Source organism: Schistocerca serialis, chromosome 1, assembly GCF_023864345.2.
Source record: "Schistocerca serialis cubense isolate TAMUIC-IGC-003099 chromosome 1, iqSchSeri2.2, whole genome shotgun sequence".
In the NCBI taxonomy this organism is placed as follows: Eukaryota; Metazoa; Arthropoda; class Insecta; order Orthoptera; family Acrididae; genus Schistocerca; species Schistocerca serialis.
In genome coordinates this window covers 653,172,147-653,194,727 of record NC_064638.1, presented here as the reverse complement: position 1 = coordinate 653,194,727, position 22,581 = coordinate 653,172,147, and the positions used below count along the sequence as shown (strand labels likewise).

General features: G+C 37.9%; 1 protein-coding gene across 1 annotated transcript in view; it reads left to right on the top strand.

Moving 5' to 3' along the window:
• LOC126479258 (leukocyte tyrosine kinase receptor-like) overlaps positions 1-22,581 on the top strand; it is a 782,006-nt gene that overhangs the window by 529,075 nt on the left and 230,350 nt on the right. The window contains 3 exon segments of the mRNA XM_050103770.1: positions 6,644-6,691; positions 10,932-11,088; positions 20,741-20,885. Of these exon segments, the coding sequence (XP_049959727.1) occupies positions 6,644-6,691; positions 10,932-11,088; positions 20,741-20,885 (350 nt within the window).

Here is a 22,581-nt window from a genome sequence, read left to right as displayed (position 1 = left end):
GTGTAAATCACAAAATTCTTCTAGATAATTTTAAGTATTGTGGTATGAGTGGGACAGTGCACAAATGGTTTAGTTCATATTTAACTGGAAGAATGTAGAAGGTTGAAATTAACAGTATAGATAGTTTGCAAAAATCAGCATAGTCCTCTACTGATTGTTGCAGACTATCTAACTGCGGAGATATCAAGAATGGTTTCCCAAAATGTTCAGTCTTGGATCCCTTATTGTTCTTAATATATGACTTGCCACTCTGTATTCATGAAGATGCAATGCTAGTTCTTTTTGCTGCCACTCTGTATTCATGAAGATGCAATGCTAGTTCTTTTTGCTGATGACACAAGTATAGTAATCACACCCAACAAATAAGAATCACATGAGGAAATTGTAAATAATGTCTTTTAGAAAATCATTAAGTGATTCTCTGCAAATGGACTTTTACTAAATTTTGAGAAAACATGTACATACAATTCAATAGAGCAAATGGCAAAACGCCATTGAAAAATATAGACTTAACGGAAGTCTGTTGCTAAGGCAGGACATTCAAAATTTCTAAGTGTGTGCATTGATGAGAAATTAAATTGGAAGAAACACATTGATGATCTGCTGAAATGATGGGTTCAGCTACTTATGCTGCTAGGGTTGTTGCAAATTTTGATGATAAAACATATCAGTAAATTAGCTTACTATGACTTTTTTCATTCACTGCTTTCATAGGCATCATATTTTGGGGTAATTCATTACTAAGAGAAAAAGTATTCATTGCACATAAGTGTGTAATCAGGATAATAGCTGGAGCCCACCCAAGATCACCTTGCAGACTTAGGAACTCAGAATACTCACAGTACCTTCACAATACATGTATTCACTTATGAAATTTGTTATTAATAACCCATCGTAATTCAAAAATAATAGCGAAGTGCATAGCTACAATACTAGAAGAAAGGATGATTTTCACTATCCTGGATTAAGTCTGACTTTGGCACAGAAAAGAGGTGAATTATGCTGCCACAAAAATCTTTGGTCATTTGCCAAATAACATTGAAAGTTTGACAGATAGACAACCAACATTTAAAAAAAAATTGAAAGTATTTCTGAATGAAAACTCCTGCTATTCAATACATGAATTTTTAGATATGAAGTAATAGTAAAAAAAATTAATTAATTATATTGTTTAAAGAAAACTTATGTTAAACTGACACTTACTACACTGTTATGAAATGTCGTATTCATGATCTATGGGACAAGTATTAATGTAATGTAATGGCGATGGTGTCAGGGGGGTGGGTAGAGGGATAGAGAGTGGTAAGCAGGAAAAAGGACAGGGGGGTGGGGTGGCTAGTGACGTGGAGGGAGGCAGCCATTTTATCGGCTGGGAATGTGGGGAGTAGGGATGGTAGGTGCACAGGCTAGACATGTGATGCATGGGTGTCAGAGTTGGTGGGTGGTGGGGTGTGATGCATGCTGAAGGTAATGTTTGGATGTGAATTGGGAGGGGGTGATGGGACAGAGGATGGGGAAACTGTTGTGTGGAGGGTGTGAGAACAGTGGATTACCGAAGATTGAGGCCAGGATGATTTTAAGAGAAAAGGGTGTATTGCAGGGATAGCTTCCATCTGTGTTGTTCAGAGAATATGATACTGGAGAAAAGGATTCAAATTGCCTAGGTTGTGAAGCAGCCATGTTATGCTCAGCTGCATGTTGTGCCACTGGATGGTCAGCTCTGTTCTTGGCAACAGTTTAGCAATAGTTATTCTTGCTGTTGGACAGCCGGTTGGTAGCATACAGACATAAAAAGATGTGCTGTTGGTGTCTTGGCAATAGAGTAAAATGAGACATAAAACAAGGATTTGATCATATCAGATATGCAGCCAGCATAATCAAGAAATTTGATATGGAGATTACTATCCAGTTTTACATCACCTTGAACCTGGTTTGAAACAACAGAAGTTTGAAGACAAATTTAAGGATGATAAAGAACTTGTGTTAAATCTCATGCCTTATCAACAAGCTGTTGATTCACTGCTATCTGGGGCTTAAGGCATGGGACTGACATTGCATGTATTATGGATGTTATAACTATATTAATCTCCAATTATTGATTGAACCAATGGAAAACAGTCAAATGAATTATGATGCACAATGAAGGCACAGTCAGTGTTGGACTAATTTTTCAAAAAAGTGAGAGAATTGAAACTGAAGGAATCTGTGATGTTGATTATGCATCAAAGCTTGATAAACAACAGGCTGTATTTTTAAGTTAACTAGGCCAACAATTTCATGCAATAGAAAACAGAAACAATTGAAAGATATATCAGCTACAGAACCAACTACATGGATCCATAAACTGCAGCACAAAAAGCAATGTATTTTCAAGAATTGCTCTGCAAATTGTGTGTTATCCACGGTGAACATGTAATGAGTGAATTCTGTGATAGCAGACCTACCCTTTACTGAGTCACAAAGGTGTGCATCATGCTCAAACAAAACACATCAGTGTGAGGCAACAAAATATTCATGAACTTAAAAAAGCAGGAATGTTCAGCAACAAGTCAATCAATACCAGTTATCACCTAGCTAATTTTTTGATGAAGATGCTGCCGAAAATTAACATGAATGGTGCAGCGAAGCTGTGGGAGGTACAGAGAACGCAGAATAATTTTTTTCATAATCTGTATTCATGGCAATATGGTGTGCTTGAATTTAATTCATAACTACATCAACATTATATTCTCTTAAAAGTGCGGACTGGAATCAGTGTCCAACAATTTTGTGCCAGTGATCTTGAAATTCAGTGATCAAATAGGCAGTAAAAACTGAGACAAATGATGGTCTCATCAGCCGCCAACAGTCATTTCCATCTAGGTTTCATGTGGTACGCTATGTTTTTGTAGATTTGGGAAGAATGCTGCCGAGTCATAGCAGTGCAGGCAATGGGTGGAATGTACAGAAAGCATCAGTTTTCAATGACCAAATTCGCTACTGTTGGGAACACACTCTTCCAGAGGCATATGGTTGTTCTGCCGTCAGCCCAGGAGGTGTTTGGCCCAGTATCCAACACAAACCCAGAAGTTTCCCCTGAAGATAATGGGTTGTAAACTTAAGAAATCACTATTTGAAGATCTGCAGTTGCTCACTTGAGAACCAAAGAAGATATCATCATCTCTGTTGTCTAGTTCATTCCAAATATGTATAAAAGGATGCAGATGAGGACTTTTGCAGAGTATTCCACTATGTGCAACACATTTTGTTCAAACCATTATACAATGTTCTCTGGTCTGTGAGAAGTTGCATCAGCCTGCTAATACAGAAAATTTCCAGTTCCAGACAGTTATTACAGTATGAGAAATATATTATTGACAAAAATGTTTTCCTGGACAGCTGCACTCATTTTGTCTTTAACTATAGTGGATTAAAAAAAGGGAGTTAGGAAGAAGTAATTACTGTGATTTGTGGCTTGTGAGCAACAGCACATTCTTTAAAACAAATTGTCCTCACTTAATAGCTCATACCTAAGTTACAGCAAAAACCTTCCCTACTGTGGTAGTTTTTAACTGTGTCTGACAGTTCATTGCAACTACACACATAGATTGATGGTCATAATTTCTTTGAGATCTCCAGAGTGACACACAAGTGTGATACTTGTGTGACATTGTTACATTACAATAATGTATCTGACTATGGACCTGAATGGTGTCGCTTCTGTGAAAATTATGTTAAAATGTGTGAGTGTTAGGATCCTTACAATTATGTCTTGTTCTAAATCAATGCACACTCTCCATTCGTCACTCCAAGATAAAACAAGCCTGTGATGCTGACATATATCATTTGTGAAGCTTTGAGTGAAAATCCAGTGGAGTGATGCAATGAAGATTCAAGGACCATCTTTGTATCATAAAAAATTACCTAAAACTGTAAAAACTGTTTTATGTGTACAGAACCTACTTTTATTTTCATTTGCCTGCACCTCCCATCTTGTAGGGACAATTAAGGGTAAGATTAGACTATTGCAGCCCTCACTGGTACATCCCCCCATCCCCCACTTCTCTGTTCCTCACTACCTTTTGCTGGCACATTTTTGTTTTTGAGACACATAACATCTAACCAAGGAAACTTTGTAAAACATTAATCACAGTTGAAATGTCTATATTGCATACTTTATTCCATAACTTTACAGATAAATCAGTGAAGTAAAGGGTTTTTCATATATTTATATTATTTTATTTGGAAACTGAATCCATCAAGGTAGACAGTAGTTGATTCCTTCACTACTCTGATGCCACATTCTTTATTATCACTTTGAAACACATATTATTATTTTGTTCCTTCTAATTTGCAATTGTGTCATCATCTTGCTTAGAAGAAAGTGGCATATGTCTCCCTATTTTATTGCCATTGCTGGTATGATAGTAAGTAAAGAGAAGCCATATGCATCAGAGAACCAATGGGAGTGAATTTATAGAAGGGTCTCCACAATAGACATTTTTTGTGTATCTGTGCTAACGTTAACACCAAAGTTGTTACTAAAAGGTGTTTCTTTCTTTCTCTGTAGATGTTGTCATGAGTTTGTGATTATCTCCTTAATGTTGAATTTAAAATGCAAGAATATCAAAGGCAGCCTTATGTATGACAATGTAATATGTGATTAGGTTTTGGATAGGATTTGAATAAAACACAAGTTTAAGAAAACAATATAATATTTTTTGTCATTTAGGCTAACTGTTTCCAACCTGACATTTCCATTATTGCCAACTAATTTAATGATATTGTGGCAGCCTGTGAAGGGATAATGACTATTTTCTTTGTAACATTTGCATTTTAGCTAAGACAGGTGTATTGTTGTTGGAAATGCTGATGTGTTGGTAAGGTGCTTGAATGTAATGGAAATAAAGTGAATTAAAGTAGTATCAGAAAGTTTATTCAGATGAAAATTGTGGATATTGAACTATACGAGATCTGTTCAAAAATTTCTGGGACACATAATTTCACACCAATGATGTGTTGGAGCGAAATACGGTTGACATCCCTGCATACGTCTGTGTTTAATGTGTAAGTGCTGGAAGTTTCGTTGTTGTATGTCAGTTAATTATTGTTTAGTGCTGTATTGAGTAGAACATTGTGTCACACAGTTTGCAAATTTCGAGATGGCAGAGATAGAGGAGCGACGCCTCTGCATTAAATTTTGTGTGAAACTCAAGAAAACCTTTACAGCGACACACCAAATGATGCAGGAAGCCTACAGTGATAAGCCATACTCAGTGTTAAGAATGGTTCACATAATGAGATTTTCGCTCTGTAGCGGAGTGTGCACTGATATGAAACTTCCTGGCAGATTAAAACTGTGTGCCGGACCGAGACTCAAACTCGAGACCTTTGCCTTCCGCGGGCAAGTGCTCTACCAACTGAGCTACCCAAGCATGACTCATGCCCCTTCCTCACAGGTAGGAGACAAGATACAGGCAGAAGTAAAGCTGTGAGGACGGGGCGTGAGTCATGCTTGAGAAGCTCAGTTGGTAGAGCGCTTTCTCGTGAAAGGCAAAGGTCCCGAGTTCGAGTCTCGGTCCGGCACACAGTTTTAATCTGCCAGGAAGTTTCATGGTTCACATAGTTTAAAAATGGCTGGATTGGAGTTAAAGATGACCCTTGTTCAGGAAGCCCTTCAACATCTCCCAGTGACGCTCATTTCAGGAACGTCAGTGAAATTGTGTGTGCCAGTCGAAGACTGACTGTCGAAGGAGAGATTGCACAAGAATGTAATGTTTCAGTGGGATCATGTCATGAAATTCTGACAGCATCTAGGAATGCATCTTTTTGCTGCCGAGTTTGTCCCACAGCCCGCAATCTGTGAAGAGTTTTTGGATCATGCAAATGATAATGAGATTTTCCTGAAGATAATCATTACTAGTGATGAGTCTGGCCTACAGTTATGATATTGGGACCAAGGTTCAATCTTCACATTGGGTCGGGAAAGGTTCTCCAAGACCAAGAAAAGCTCGTCAGGTCAGGTCTAATATCAAAGTCATGCTTATAGTTTTCTTTAAATTTGATGGATTAGTTCATCATGAATTCACGCCACAGGAACAAACTGTTAATCGATGGTACTATCGGGAAGTGTTGCAATGCCTGTGAGAAAATTTGATAAGGAAACGGCCTGGAATGTGGTGAGACAATTCATGGCTCTTGCATCATGGTAATGAACACAACTACATGTTCATCCATGTTGGTATGTGACTATTGCACAAACAACAAAATCACTGTGCTGCCACATCTCCCGTATTCTCGAGACTTGGCCCCTGCAGACTTTTTTTCCTCAAAGTTGGAAACCCCATTGAAAGGACAAAATGTGCAATAATAGATGAGATAAAAGAAAACTCACAGATGGCACTTCGTGTGATCCAGTAGGAGGTGTACGAAGACTACTTCTGGAAGTGAGAACGGCATTTGGACCAGTGTATCAATTGTGAAGGAGAGCATTTCGAAGGAGACCAGGCACAATAAGTAATAGATAAGCATAGAAAAATTTTGTGGACAAGTTACAGAACTTTTTGAACAGATCTCTTATTTCTAGTTTACTTTGCAAAATGGTTCTTTTTATCATTTCATTATTATTATGTTATTGTTCTAATACTGTTTTTTAACTTTACAGGAAGACGACCATCAACGGAACCCCATCCGTCTTTTATCAATGCCACATGTAGGTACTCATGTACAGTGTAACTGAAAATGATCATATTGCTCCTAGAGTTTCTAAACATTTTTAGTGTACTAAATATCTTGTGCAGTTATATTTTATGTACAAGCAGAGGGAAAAATATGTTTGCAAGTAATTATTACTGTTGTTGTTGTCATAAGTAATGCCAACTAGATCCAAATGAATATATGACTATACAGAACTGAGTACTGTTTAAACATAATTAGTATTACAGCTGTAATGGTCACTAAAATCACTGTGCTTAGTTAACCATATCATTAGAGTTTAACAGCTTCATCTTAACACACTTTTATTTAGTGCAACATAAAGTGATGTAGGTCAACTATATCATTAGAGTTTAACAGCTTCCTCTTAACACACTTTTATTTAGTGCAACATAAAGTGATGTAGGTCAGGTTAAGTTGTACTGAATTCAACCTATGGGCCTCTGTATTTGTTGCAAAACCAAAAGTTAATGGAGTGCTTTTGTGTAGGAGTGATGGCAACTTGTTTCTTTAAAACATTTGATCAACTACACCTATACTGTCCTAAATTTTTTCTTCTTTTTATATATCCTTTGTTGTTGAACTTTGACATATTGACCAGTGTGTACTTGCTTTTCCAGTTTTCATTACCTTTGCTCTTGATGCTCAATTCTGACCAATCTTTTTCTTGATTTTAGCAACTTACTCAGTTCCTGTCTCTTACCTTGTCGTATCTGTTGTTTCCCTTACTCTTTTAGTCATTGTGTTCCACAATAATTGCCCTTTTCTACCTGATTTCTTCTAATATTGTTCTCATGCTCTGGTACAGTTCTTTGCTAGGTCATCATATTTATCTTTCATAATCTCCTTCATTTTTCCCTCTTCTTTCTCTGGTTGTTCCACACCGTGTCTTCCCAGTATTAAAGTCTCAGCTGTATAAAGCATCATATTTCTCACTGTTGCTTCAGATGCACTATTGAGTTATGTGAGCAAATGGATTAATTAGTGCTACTTGAATCCAATGTGTCTCTGTTCACAGATCTCCTGTTGTGAATAAACTCAACTGTGGTGTTACATTTCTAGGTTTTGATTACCAGAAATTTAAAGTGAGGTGTCTTCCTCACTGATTATTTCCTAGTCTCATTCAGACTTTGATGTACACAGTGCTATCAGGAGTGCTTGTATGAAACTCCAAATGGCAATGCTATCTCATGGTGAGCTGCAGTGTTACAGTCCTCGAAGTTTGAAAAACAGCGGTGAAAAAAGCCAAAGCAGGCATCCTGGCTGTGAATATAATGTTATGTATCTGATACTTGCCAGAAAATGGCTCTGGAGCAATAAAGCAATACCCAGTTTTTCCTGTCCTTAACTGTTTGTAGATGAGAATTCATCCAATTCAACCCAAACACCAAGAGGCAGATTCTTGGTTGCTCCTTCATGACACCCCATCTCACGAAGTGAATACTGCATGAATTTTTGACCAGGAAATAGACCACAGTCCTGAATCAGAGACCATATTCACCGGATTTTGCCCCAGCCGATTTCTGGTTGTTCCGTAAATTGATGTTGGCAATGAAAGGACACTATTATAATGCAATTAAGGACATTCAATATAAGTGTACTGCAGTACTAAATGCAACTCGAAAAAAGGACTATAGTGACTGTTTCAAACTACTTCAAAAATGATTTCAGCTGTGCTTTGATTCAGGTGGATATTATTCTGAATAAATACAGTGATTTTGTGAACGTAATCCTTGACTTTTATTTTTCACAGCCACAGTCCCAATGGAACTGGGACACACTGCGTATATGAGGTTTTGTATTTGTTTGTATTATCAGTCAGATGATTTATGGCATGGGATTTATCAATGTGTAGCTGCAAAGATTGATAAGTTACAAGCAGAATATCACTACATCGATTAAATATGATAAAATTGATACAAAAGAAAGAAATAAGATTGTAGGTGGCTCCTTAATGCACAATTTCACATCTTTATAAGTCACTATTTGTGTCACACACACTCCACCCCATTCCCTCTACCCATGATCAGTGTATTAATGGAACAGATGTCATGGCATTGTGTTTATTTGGTCCACTTCCAGGAACTAATTAAAATAAGGCTATAATTAATTAAATATTGGACTCAGGAACGTGATAAGATACTAGATCTTCCAAGTAGACTTTTGTGCAGCATACAAAACTCACAAGAAAAATATACAATTAATTATTCATTCTATTGAAAGGCAAATTCATTGAGAAATCTAAAATTATGAGAGCTACAAGGGATTAAATATTTAGTATTGCCAACAGACACATATTAAAGTATATGGCACCATCCTAGCTTTTGGAACTATTAGTTCCTTCCTTGGATAGGAGGGAGGGATAGCTTGGAGAAAGCTAAAAAGAAAGAGCAGGTTATTCAAGTCTATTGTGATTTTTGTCTTTCCTTGTCCTTACAACAAGTGGATGCCTATCATCATGGTTCCTGAGTGACCTGGCTTTCTTTTTTAACCTTCCCCAACCAGTCCATCTCTCTCCCTGAAGAAGGAACTGTTGCTTCTGAAAGCTACAATGTTGTGGGCTTTTCTATGTGCGTGTTGGCAATACGAAATTTTCACCTCCAGGTACTGGTAGGCAACTCTATCTCATTCTTTTGCATTTAATTATTTAATCATTTGTATCTGATTTTAAACTGAACTCATTCTTTACTATTAATACAACACCCTAGATTTCTGTAAAAGCCAAATAATATAAGTACAACACTTTATGTTGCAATAAAAGACCTTTGATATTTTTACGTCTTCACACTTTCACTATTTTTTCATACCACAGAGCTATACGGTTACTGAAGTTCAACTTTATATTCTTGTACTTTATGAGTTTCACATGTAGAATCCAATGCCTCAAGCCTCCGCAGCTTATTTTCTTTCAGTTGTTTTTAAAGAAGCTGGCTCAGTCAATGTTTTCAGGTCTAGCAGAAACATTCCTCAGGAAGCAATATCTGTTTTTTGAAATTATCCTCAAAAGGAAAAGTCATAGCTCTGACACTCTTACTAATGCTAACAGTGATTATGACTTCAAATTATATGTGACTGTATTGCAGTTCAGCTGTTACAGGATAATTGTTTTAAATGAAGATGGAAAATTACAAAGATACAGACCAGTTACCCACCCATTAAAAATAATTTCTTGTGGTCTTTTTTTTTTTTAATTTTTGTTATGAAGAATATTACTTCAAAACTGGGTGCCTCATCCACATAAAAATCAAAACTGTGACTACCAGTCAAGTGATTTATGGCATGGTTAGTTTCACAAGCCATTTCTGTCAGAGACAGCAAAGGACCTGGAAGAGTAGCTGAAATGGAATGGACACTCTCTTGAAAGGAGGATATAAGATGAACATCAACAAAAGCAAAACGAGGATGATGGAATGTAGTCGAATTAAATCGGGTGATGTTGAGGGAATTAGATTAGGAAATGAGACACTTAAAGTAGTAAAGGAGTTTTGCTATTTGGGGAGTAAAATAACTGATGATGGTTGAAGTAGAGAGGATATAAAATGTAGACTGGCAATGGCAAGGAAAGCGTTTCTGAAGAAGAGAAATTTGTTAACATCGAGTTTAGATTTAAGTGTCAGGAAGTTGTTTCTGAAAGTATTTGTATGGAAGTGAAACATGGACGATAAATAGTTTAGACAAGAAGAGAATAGAAGCTTTCAAAATGTAGTGCTGCAGAAGAATGCTGAAGATTAGATGGGTAGCTCACATAACTAATAAGAAGGTGTTGAATAGACTTGGGGAGAAGAGAAATCTGTGTCACATCTTGACTAGAAGGAGGGATTGGTTGGTAGGACATATTCTGAGGCATCAAGGTATCACCAATTTAGTATTGGAGGGCAGTGTGAAGGGTAAAAATCATAGAGGGAGACCTAGAGATGAATACACTAAACAGATTCAGAAGGATGTACTTGGAGATGAAGAAACTTGCACAGGATAGAGTAGCATGGAGAGCTGCATCAAACCAGTCTCTGGACTAAAGACCACAACAACATCAACAACAGATTTGCTTCAACTGTTGTGGTACCTGTATTTTATTTACAACCTGATAACAGATACTTTCCAGGTAGAAAGCTCCCCCCAAAGTAGATATTATCAGTGATGTCTAAAATCTGTAAGCCCTCTTTTTTTTGTGAGCTTATAATTTAACCTGTGCTACAGCATTTAGCTCAACTACAAACTGAATTAATGTTTGTCTATAGATTATGTCCTGACTACTTGCAATAAACGTGGACCAGAGGGACCAACACAAGAAGACTGTAACTTTGCTTATAGCACAGATGAAACAAAAGTAACTGTCCACACTGGTGCCAAAGCTGGAATTCAGGAATGGATTGTTCCTGAGGCTGGATATTACACGTGAGCAATAAGTCATTTGACAGAATTTCACCTTAATTTATTAGCTTACATTTATTTATAGCAGTTTTATTTTTTTTTATTTCTATTTGATATCTTGTTGCGACTGCTTAGTTTTTATGAAATGTAGCTTTCATTTTGTTCTGTTATGGGAGTAAATTCTGACATCAGTTGAACTAATTGCATAAACATGTAATTTTATAATTTCTGAACCATAAAATAGATCTCAAACATAAAATACAAGGAATAGGTTTAAAACCACACTGCTCAAAGTTATTGTGTACAGATTATTCAGTATTGTGAGGACACAAGTTACTAACTTACTATGAAATGACATGATTATTTATGTTACTGTTCACAAAGTAATCTACATTTTTTCCATTGGCCACAGTTTTTTTCTCTTTGATGTCCTTAGTTTCAGCCACCAAATGGCAAATGGTAGTATTTTAATAAAAGATTTACCAGCGCTCACTACTTTTTTATGTTTTTGTTAATCTAGTTCAGGGAAACTTTGTACATAATTTATGTTCCTGTTCTATGAGAGAACCATGAGATTGTATTTCATACTAATTCTAGTTGATAATGATCTGAAAGGTGTACAGAATAATGTAATTTTCTGTGAGGTATGTTTTGCAGCAGGTAGACTGTATGTACATTGAATAACCTTCTTCTGCCAAGGAAAAACATCTTTTGCTTCAGCACAATAACTCTTCATCATTATACCTGAAGGGTGTGTGGAAGAATGCACAGTTTTCAAAACGTAGATGTTTTCCATTAATGGAGATTTTAGTTTTCTAGTGAGATACAACACACTCACTTTAGTGAGTATTTCAGATCAGTTTTGTGACAAGATGAATATGCAGCACTTTTACTTGCATATTTCTTAGAGAAAATTATATGCTTAATTCTAGTTTTGTGTAAACATAAATTGTCAGAAGCATTCTCTCTCACATGTTCATTCATCTCCTCCATGACACCTATGTTACTGTGCAGAAATGAATATGCTATCTTCAGCATACATTACTGCTTTGAAAGGTAGAGAACTAGGATGATGTCTTGCATAAATGATGAACAAAGTAAGGCCCTGTGTATATCCACAAGTTAATCCATTTATGACATTCAGAAAGCTCCATTGTTTATTAGAGTCAATTATGATCTTTTGTTTTTAAGTGATGATTAAGATTTTTATCCTGCGAGTTTCCTGCCCAGTATTCATTTGATGAGTCTGTAAAAAAGGTTTCCCAGATAATGTAAAATCATAAGCAGTTCATATTTGAACTTGATATGGTCATTATTATTTTAGGATTATGCAAGTTTGTATGTGTCATTCCTGTATTTGTGTTAATTTTTAGAGGATTATTCCTTTCAAATCCTAAAAAACAGTGGCCGTCACATTAACAGCTGAAAAAATGGTCTTTGCTTTCTCCAGTGCACTTTCACCAGTGCTGTTTTGACTTTGATGTGTATGGCTATTAAACATCTTTGGATGTTGTGTTGTAATGTTGTGCCGAATGTGCTTTTGGTTTACTGTGAGCAATTGCGGCACCCACTCACAAACAGCTTCCTCATAGCCAATTCTTTGTGCAGGATATTATGCACTCAGGTGAAATGCCTACAGTTTCAGCAATGACACAAATTTTTATTTGGCAATATTAAATTAACATGTCATGGATTTTGTCAATGATTTCTTTTGTGGTGACGTCAGTTGTATTTGGTGCTTGACCGACCACATATAAATTCTTTAAACCAAAAGTAAATGGTCTTCAGTGATGGTGCAGAGTCCATGCAAACTTCATCCGATTATGTTTTGATTTGTGGGCAGTTTGTAAGAAATTCGATTTTCTCCATTTTCAATCAGAGCCGACACACTCGCCAAATCATGTGGTTGTCAAAAATGCACTGTACACTTTAAATCGTTAAAATTCTTTATATGATACTTGGAATAATCAAGCTTACCAACCATAAAGCCACAACAAAAAGACTCAATTTACCAGACTTATCAAAGCATCGTCGTACACATATTTGGAGAGGTGCTGTATGAGGTGTGATGGGGATACTGAAGTAAATGGGGTATTGATTGATTGTGGTGTATGTGCCATTTTCAGTAGGCGCAATGGCTTGGCTAGGTGAGCATCATGTGTTTGTTGTTGAGTAGTATATTCTTAATGGCAGTTGTGTGATTACTACTGAATGAGCATTTTGCATTCAGTTCAAACTTGGCTGACATTGATGTGTTCCTGTTAGAAAAAATATTCAAGTTTGAATATCAGACTTTAGAGCATCAAATTCTGCACTGAAAAGAAAATCTACTGGCTGACCTCAGACTATAACAATGCTGGAAAATGTGGCGCATGGTGGAGCATCTATACAGCGACCTCCAGAGCATTCAATACTGAAAAATGCAGCTGCCCTGGGATTGTCTGATAGGAGTGCGAGAATAATCCTGCACAGAGATCTTTACATGCACTCATACCAAACGAAGGTTGCCAAAGAATTAAGTGAGAGAGATTTGAGACTTGCAGAACTGCATGAAGAAATTCTCCCAAAAATTCCCTCTGGCACCATTTTGATTTCTTCTGATGATGCCTACTCCCATTGGTAAAGTACTGCAGATAAACAAACTTTTCACTACTGGGCAGCAGAAAACTCTCAGGAACTTCACTGTACCGTTGCTGAATTTGGTGCCTGAATTTTTTTCCAAATCAAGATGCATAAAAGCAAGGGTAATTCATGTTGCTACTGTAACATGTTAGACACCATCCTTTGACCTAAGTTAAACCAGTTTGAGTGTGGGAGTCCACACCGGCTGTTCAGAGCATCCTCCTACAGGCCAACCACAAATTAGAACAGCATGCCACCCTCCACCTCAAAAAACTATCCAATCTCCTGGTTTCCCACCTCTGGAAAGGCAACTCACTCACCCTCCACAACCTTTCCAACAAACCTCAACCTCCTCTCATTGCACACAGACCCAGTCTCTCCCATCTACTCAATTTCCCACTTCCAGCTCCACTCCCCCCAACACCTCAAAATTCTAGTCAACACAATCTGCAACCACAACACCCCAATTCTGTAGTTAACCTTCCCTCCAAACCTCTCTCCCAATCCGAAACCTCTGTCCTATCCAAAGGCCTCACCTTCAGCCCCACTCCCAGATTCAACCAAACTGCCCTTGTCAAAGATTTACTGTCCTACAATCATAGTCTCTGCTGGAAATATCACTTTGCCACGAAGAAAAATGATCCTGATCCCACTCCTAATGATCCAACTCCCCAAGACACTATCCAAATTGAACCCTGCCTGAAACAGTTCCGTCCTCCATCACAGCGGGACCCACCTCCTCTTCCTCAAAATCACCCTCTCCAAACCTTCCAGGAATTTCTCACTTCCAGCCTTGCCTCTCAATCTTTCTTGAAAAACCTTAATCCTACTCCCAACATCACCACAGCCGAAGCCCAGGCTAGCCGTGATCTGAAAGCTGACCGATCCATCATCATTGTTCCGGCTGACAAGGGTTCCATGACCATCATACTTGATCGTCGGGAGTATGTGGCTGAGGGACTGCATCAGCTTTCAGACAACACTACATACAAAGTTTGCCAACATAATCCCATTCCTGATGTCCAGGCGGAGCTTCAAGGAATCCTCAGAACCTTAGGCCCCCTACAAAACCTTTCACCTGACTCCATCAACCTCCTGACCCCACTGACACCTCGCACTCCTACCTTCTATCTACTTCCTAAAATTCACAAACCCAAACATCCCGGCTGCCCCATTGTAGCTGGTTACCAAGCCCCCACAGAACGTATCTCTGCCTATGTAGATTAACACCTTCAACCCATTACATGCAGTCTCCCATCCTTCATCAAAGACACCAACCCCTTTCTCGAACGCCTGGAATCCTTACCCAGTCTGTTACCCCCGGAAACCATCCTTGTAACCATTGATGCCACTTCCCTATACACAAATATCTCGCACGTCCAGGGCATTGCTGCAGTGGAGCACTTCCTTTCACGCCGATCATCTGCCACCCCACCTAAAACCTCTTTCCTCATCACCTTAGCCAGCTTCATCCTGACTCACAACTTCTTCACTTTTGAAGGCCAGACATACCAACAATTAAAGGGAACAGCCATGGGTACCAGGATGGCCCCCTCGTACGCCAACCTTTTTATGGGTCGCTTAGAGGAAGCCTTCTTGGTTACCCAGGCCTGCCAACCCAAAGTTTGGTACAGATTTATTGATGACATCTTCATGATCTGGACTCACAGTGAAGAAGAATTCCAGAATTTCCTCTCCAACCTCAACTCCTTTGGTTCCATCAGATTCACCTGGTCCTATCCATATCCCATGCCACTTTCCTTGATGTTGACTTCCATCTGTCCAATGGCCAGCTTCACACATCCGTCCACATCAAACCCACCAACAAGCAACATTACCTCCATTATTACAGCTGCCACCCATTCCATATCAAACGATCCCTTCCCTACAGCCTAGGTCTTCGTGGCAAACGAATCTGCTCCAGTCCGGAATCCCTGAACCATTACACCAACAACCTGAAAACAGCTTTCGCATCCCGCATCTACCCTCCCGACCTGGTACAGAAGCAAATAACCAGAGCCACTTCCTCATCCCCTCAAACCCAGAACCTCTCACAGAAGAACCACAAAAGTGCCCCACTTGTGACAGGATACTTCCTGGGGCCGGATCAGACTCTGAATGTGGCTCTGCAGCAGGGATACGACTTCCTCAAATCCTGCCCCGAAATGAGATCCATCCTTCATGAAATCCTCCCCACTCCACCAAGAGTGTCTTTCCGCCATCCACCTAGCCATCGTAACCTCTTGGTTCATCCCTATGAAATCCCCAAACCACCTTCCCTACCCTCTGGCTCCTACCCTTGTAACCGCCCCCGGTGTAAAACCTGTCCCATGCACCCTCCCACCACCACCTACTCCAGTCCTGTAACCCGGAAGGTGTACACGACCAAAGGCAGAGCCACGTGTGAAAGCACCCACGTGATTTACCAACTGACCTGCCTACACTGTGACGCTTTCTTTGTGGGAATGACCAGCAACAAACTGTCCATTCACTTGAATGGACACAGGCAGACAGTGTTTGTTGGTAATGAGGATCACCCTGTGGCTAAACATGCCTTGGTGCACGGCCAGCACATCTTGGCACAGTGTTACACCGTCCGGGTTATCTGGATACTTCCCACCAACACCAACCTAATTGAACTCCGGAGATGGGAACTTGCTCTTCAATATATCCTCTCTTCCCATTACCCACCAGGCCTCAATCTCCGCTAATTTCAAGTTGCCGCCACTCATACCTCACCTGTCATTCAACATCATCTTTGCCTCTGCACTTCCGCCTCGACTGACATCTCTGCCCAAACTCTGTCTTTAAATATGTCTGCTTGTGTCTGTATATGTGTGGATGGATATGTGTGTGTGTGCAAGTGTATACCCGTCATTTTTTCCCCCTAAGGTAAGTCTTTCCGCTCCCGGGATTGGAATGACTCCTTACCCTCTCCCTTAAAACCCACTTCCTTTCATCTTTCCCTCTCCTTCCCTCTTTCCTGATGAGGCAACAGTTTGTTGCGAAATCTTGAATTTTGTGTGTATGCATGTGTCTGTTTGTGTTTCTATCAACCTGCCAGCGCTTTCGTATGGTAAGTCACATCATCTTTGTTTTTAAGTATATTTTTCCCGCATGGAATGTTTCCCTCTATTATATATATATATATCATTCCACGTGGGAAAAATATATCTAAAAACAAAGATTCTGTAACTTACCAAACGAAAGTATTGGTATGTTGATAGAGACACTAACAAACACAGACACAAAATTCAAGCTTTCACAACCCACGGTTGCTTCATCAGGAAAGAGGCAAGGAGAGGGGAAGACGAAAGGATGTGGATTTTAAGGGAGAGGGTAAGGAGTCATTCCAATCCCAGGAGCGGAACGACTTACCATGGTAGGAAAAAGGGACAGGTATACACTTGCACACACACACATATCCATCCGCACATATACGGACACAAGCAGACATATGTAAAGGCAAGGCTTTTGGGCAGAGATGGGACATCTGTATATGTGCGGATGGATATGTGTGTGTGTGTGTGCAAGTGTATACCTGTCCCTTTTTCCCCCTAAGGTAAGTCTTTCCGCTCCCGGGATTGGAATGACTCCACACTCTCTCCCTTAAAACCCACATTCTTTCGTCTTTCCCTCTCCTCCCCTCTTTCCTGCTTTCCTGATGAAGCAACTGTTGGTTGTGAAAGCTTGAATTTTGTGTGTGTGTTTGTGTTTGTTAGTGTCTCTATCAACATACCAACACTTTCGTTTGGTAAGTTACATCATCTTTTTAAAGATGATGTGACTTACCAAACGAAAGCGCTGGCACGTCGATAGACACACAAACAAACACAAACATACACACAAAATTCAAGCTTTCGCAACAAACTGTTGCCTCATCAGGAAAGAGGGAAGGAGGGGAAAGACAAAAGTATGTGGGTTTTAAAGGGAGAGGGTAAGGAGTCATCCCAATCCCGGTAGCGGAAAGACTTACCTTATATATATATATATATATATATATATATATATATATATATATATATATATATATATATATATATATATATATATATATATATATATATATATAAGAGCTGACAAACCCATTTTGTTGCCAATTTTCTGCTAGAAATGGAAAACAAAAAATGAACTGTGTTTGTAGCGTAATATCGAAAAGATTTCATTTCCATGCAGTCGTGACAAAACCTTCGAATATCCAGATTAAGGAACGTAGTACTTCTGTATACTAGGCACATACTAGGTGCATCATGTCTATAACAGAATTTTGTGAATGTCTCTGTGGCATTGCCCCTTCATAGTACTATAAACAACTATTGGTTTTTGCCTACGGCCATTTGAGCTTCACAATTGAAAGCTGTCAAAAGTGCTGCCAGGTGTCATGGGTTTCCTCAAGTTGACTGGAGCAATAAGAATCCACACATGATGCAGTTTTTCACGCATCTCAATGTTTATGATGACATATCTCCTGATCTATGTCTGGTAACATGATATAATTTTGTAGGTGCATTTAGTGGCATATGTGGATACTGTCTGCAAAATTTATCATAAATAGAGTTAGTAGCACAGGATTAATAAATTTAAATTTATGCATGATGCAACAGTTTTTCATTCATCTCTTTGTTTATGGACTAAGATATTAATTTGCTCAAATTGCCCTGAGCACTATGGGACTTAACTGCTGAGGTCATCAGTCCCCTAGAACTTAGAACTACTTAAACCTAACTAACCTAAGGACATCACACACATCCACGCCCAAGGCATGATTCGAACCTGCGACCATAGCGGTTGCACGGTTCCAGACTGTAGCGCCTAGAACCGCTCGGCCACTCTGGCCAGCTAAGATATTAATGTATGTATGTTTGTATGTAGGTTGTTCTTGCTACCACAGTGATTGTTCCCTTATTTCAATGAATAAAAAAGATGGGAGGGATGATATAAATAACTTAAGGCCCCAATAATTTCCTCTTGCATTTCAAAAATATTAGAAATAAGTATGTATGACAAGTTTATAGAATTTGTAAGTAAAACACAAATCCAGTATTATTTTTTGATGATTTTCACTTTTATTCTTGCTTGCATGCATTTTTGATCATATTGATGAGATAAATAAGTTGACTCATACAGCTTTCTGGAAGCTTGACACAGTTTTCTGTTATTAACTATGAACTTTCTATGCTACATGCAGAGAGTAATACACCAGTATCTTCAGATTTTTGAGATCTCATTCATTCAACGAGGACATGCACATTGATCAGAAAGTGTAATGCACTAAGAATCAAGCCTTGAGGAACCCCCTTATGTTGTTGGTAACTCATCTGAAAATAAAATACTGTTTTTGATTTTATCCTTAAATTGATTTCGTACTGAAGTGATACATTTTGTTTGGTATTTCCAACAGAATTTTATGACGCAGACATTGAATGCTTTTGAAAGTTATCCAGAAAACTTACTGTTTGGGAACCCATATTCATTTTTTTAAGCTGATCCCTTTTTTGTGCTTCATTCATTTACTGCCAGCCTTTTTGTTTACAGCAGTATGATCAAGAATACTTTGATTGTTAATGGATTGAATTATGAACATAATCTAAATAAATAAAAAAATGAAATTTTAATGTTGTTTGAAAAATCTGCAAATCAGTAATATGTGGGGCCATAGCTAAAACAAAGATCAGAAAAATTGAATTAATTTCAAGCTAGAAAGAGAGAGAGAGAGAGAGAGAGAGAGGGAGGGAGGGAGAGAGAGAGAGAGAGAGAGAGAGAGAGAGCATTGTGATCTGCTCCCCATTCGTAGTTGCAGCAATTGTTCACAATGAGCAAAGTCTTTTTTGAAGACTAGAGAGGCGTAAGATTACAATAAACTTTTTACTTCACTTATTTTTTCTTGTAGAATTGGCTCCATTTCCTTTTTTCTAGGGATCTGATTCTTGAAGCTGAAATTCTCACATTTTAGGTCCTCATGGTTGAACTGATCTAAATACTTGTTGCAGAATTTTTGTTTTAACATTATTTTATTCTATCATATTTTAGTATATCACACAGGCTTTTGGATTTTCACATTAACAAAGCTGAAATTACTTTGTTAGCCCAAACTACAAAAACACATCCGATCGCATCGGAGGCGTGCTTACTACTCCTTCACTCCACGGTAATAACAATATTCCAAAAGGTTTACTGTTTTTCATAACAAATGAAATTCTATTAGATTAGATTAATATTTCATAACTGAATCCAGAAATAAACATAATAAAACAGTAGTATATTGCACAATTAATAATAGAAATTTTAAGTGTGTCAAATAATTCATAATTTCAAATGTTTATAAAAATAACTGTTTTAATTGTACATTCAGAACTAGTACTTATTGATTGTAACATCAAAAATAAAGTAATTCCTTCTCACAAATTTTAGCTTGAAATATAAGGTATTGTGTATAAAATTATAGGACATTTTTCAGGAAAGCAGCTGAGATAATACTGACTAGTCCAAAATTCAAAAAATATTACAGGTATTGACAACTACTGTTGAGGAAAAGTAATTCTAGAGGAGTATTTCCCATTACAGCACCCAATTTTCAATTTAATATGTGGGAACATCTGTGTGAACTGATGTTTTCTTTAGAAAAACACATTGGTTCTTTCATCATTCTATGTCTACTACACTGAACTTCATCACATTTAATTCTGATGCTGCTCAATGTAAACCTCACTGAAGAAACAACTGAAATATTTATTGCTGAAGATCTAGATGTGGATTAGTAATAAAAGTATCACCTTCTTTGAAAATTATTTCATATATCTTCAGCAGTTAGATGCCAGCAGTATTTCCAAAGATTGTTTCCACATTAAATTTCATTTCACTTGTTTTTTAACTGTCATTTATGATAACTATGTATTTAAATTATGATTGAATATGTAAACAGCTCTTCAATCAGTGATGCACCATCTAGATAGGAATAAATATTTATTTTTATTTTTAGTGTATTACACATTCCTTCTGTTATTTTCATTGTTTTCACAGAAGGTCTGCAGTTCATTTTTGTCTCTTTGAACAGGATTATAGCCAAAGGAGCAAGTGGCGGGTCGGGTTCTGATGCATATGGTGCAAGTTACAGTGCTATTGCTCGTACCATAATTGAGTTGGACAAGGGCCAAAGAATTTATGTTCTTGTGGGGCAAGAAGGAACTGGAGCATGTAAGGTATGTAACTTCAGATAACATATTAAAAATTTGTTTCTTTCAGTAATGTTTTTGAGCACTAGGTATCCTAGAACTGCTTGACAGATATAAAGATAGAAGGCATCAGTAATTATGGACATGGTCAGATGATGTACACAGTTCAGTGCGTGAACTGCAGTTTGTACTACCTGTGCACACTCATCATTATTAAAAATTATAATTTTTTCCTTATTGGAGCTAAATTTTAAATGGTTTTTATTTCTTGGCAAAGTAAAAATGTCATGACCTGGTAGTGAAACATTGAGAGACTCTCTGCATTCCCTCTATCCCTCTCCCCTCCCATCTTTTACAATACACTGTTTGGCCTAGCTCCCTTTAGGTCTGTATACTATGTCCACTGATTTTCCAGTGTGTGGATTCCATTCTTGTAAAGTGATTCTGAAAAATGTGTATATCAACAATCTATGGTTGGTATAACATTTTCTGTGGACAAAAAACATTTTTAAGGTACTCAGTTTATTTAGATATGAGAACAGTTGAAAGGTACCACATGCAGAGAAGATGGTGAAAGTTTCTAGAATTAGTCCATCAAACTTCTCAGTTGTCCAGTTATCATAGCATATTTGTAGATATGTTCCTTGTCCTGATGAAATATTTGTCATATACAATCGAGGTCTCTTCCATGTATTGTTTCATCCAGGTAGCTCAGAAAACTAATGTTTCATCTTGCAGTTGTTCTTTTACACATTCCAAGACAATCAGTAAGGAGAATTTCTTTTGCATTCCATAAATAACTGACCATGACTTTTCCAACAGATGAAATCAACTTATCGTTTTCGGTCATATGTTTATCGGTTTCTGCTCAGTGCTTTTATAGCTGTTTCATTTCCAGTGTGGCACAGGATCATAATGGGAGTGAAAGTGGTAGAGGTTATGTAGGCACAGATTGTTATTCAAATGCAAACCTATTTTATTAAACATTGTATACAGTATAATAAATTAGAGAGCATGCATGAGTAAACATAAGTAGGGTCTAGTGTTCAGTTTATCAAATGATCTTGATACATAGACAAGAGGGGAGCAAGCCAAAAACTGAATTGTGTAACTCTGTTTTCAAATGTTTCTTTACAAATGAGGTTTGCACCGATTTAATTCTTGTACCACTGAAAAAATGATTGAATAAGTACTAGTGTCAGTGGTGTTGAGATACATCTGAAATTGTTAAAATTGAACAGAGCTCTAGGGCCCAATGTAATCCCTATCAGATTCTATATTGAATTTGCAACTAAGTTAGCCCCTCTTGTAGCTATAAACTATTGCAGGTCCCTCAGACAAAAAACAGTGCCCAGTTTTTGCAAAAAAGCACAGGTCACACCTGTCTACAAGAAAGGCAGTAGAAGTGATTCACATCCTTGACATCAATTTGTTGTAGAATCTTAGAGTGTATTCTGAATGCAAACATAATGATGCATCTTGAACTGAACCGCTTGGATTCCCAAAACATCAATCATGTGAAACCCAACTTGCCCTTTTCTCACATGACATACTGATAGCTTTGAATCAAAGCAGTCAGGTAGATGCAGTATTTCTTGATTTCCAAAAAGCTTTTGACTCATTACCACAAATACACTTATTGTCAAAAGTATGTTCATAGGGGGTATCAACTGAAAATTGTGAGTGGATTGAGGACATTTCAATAGGGAGGACTCAGCATGTT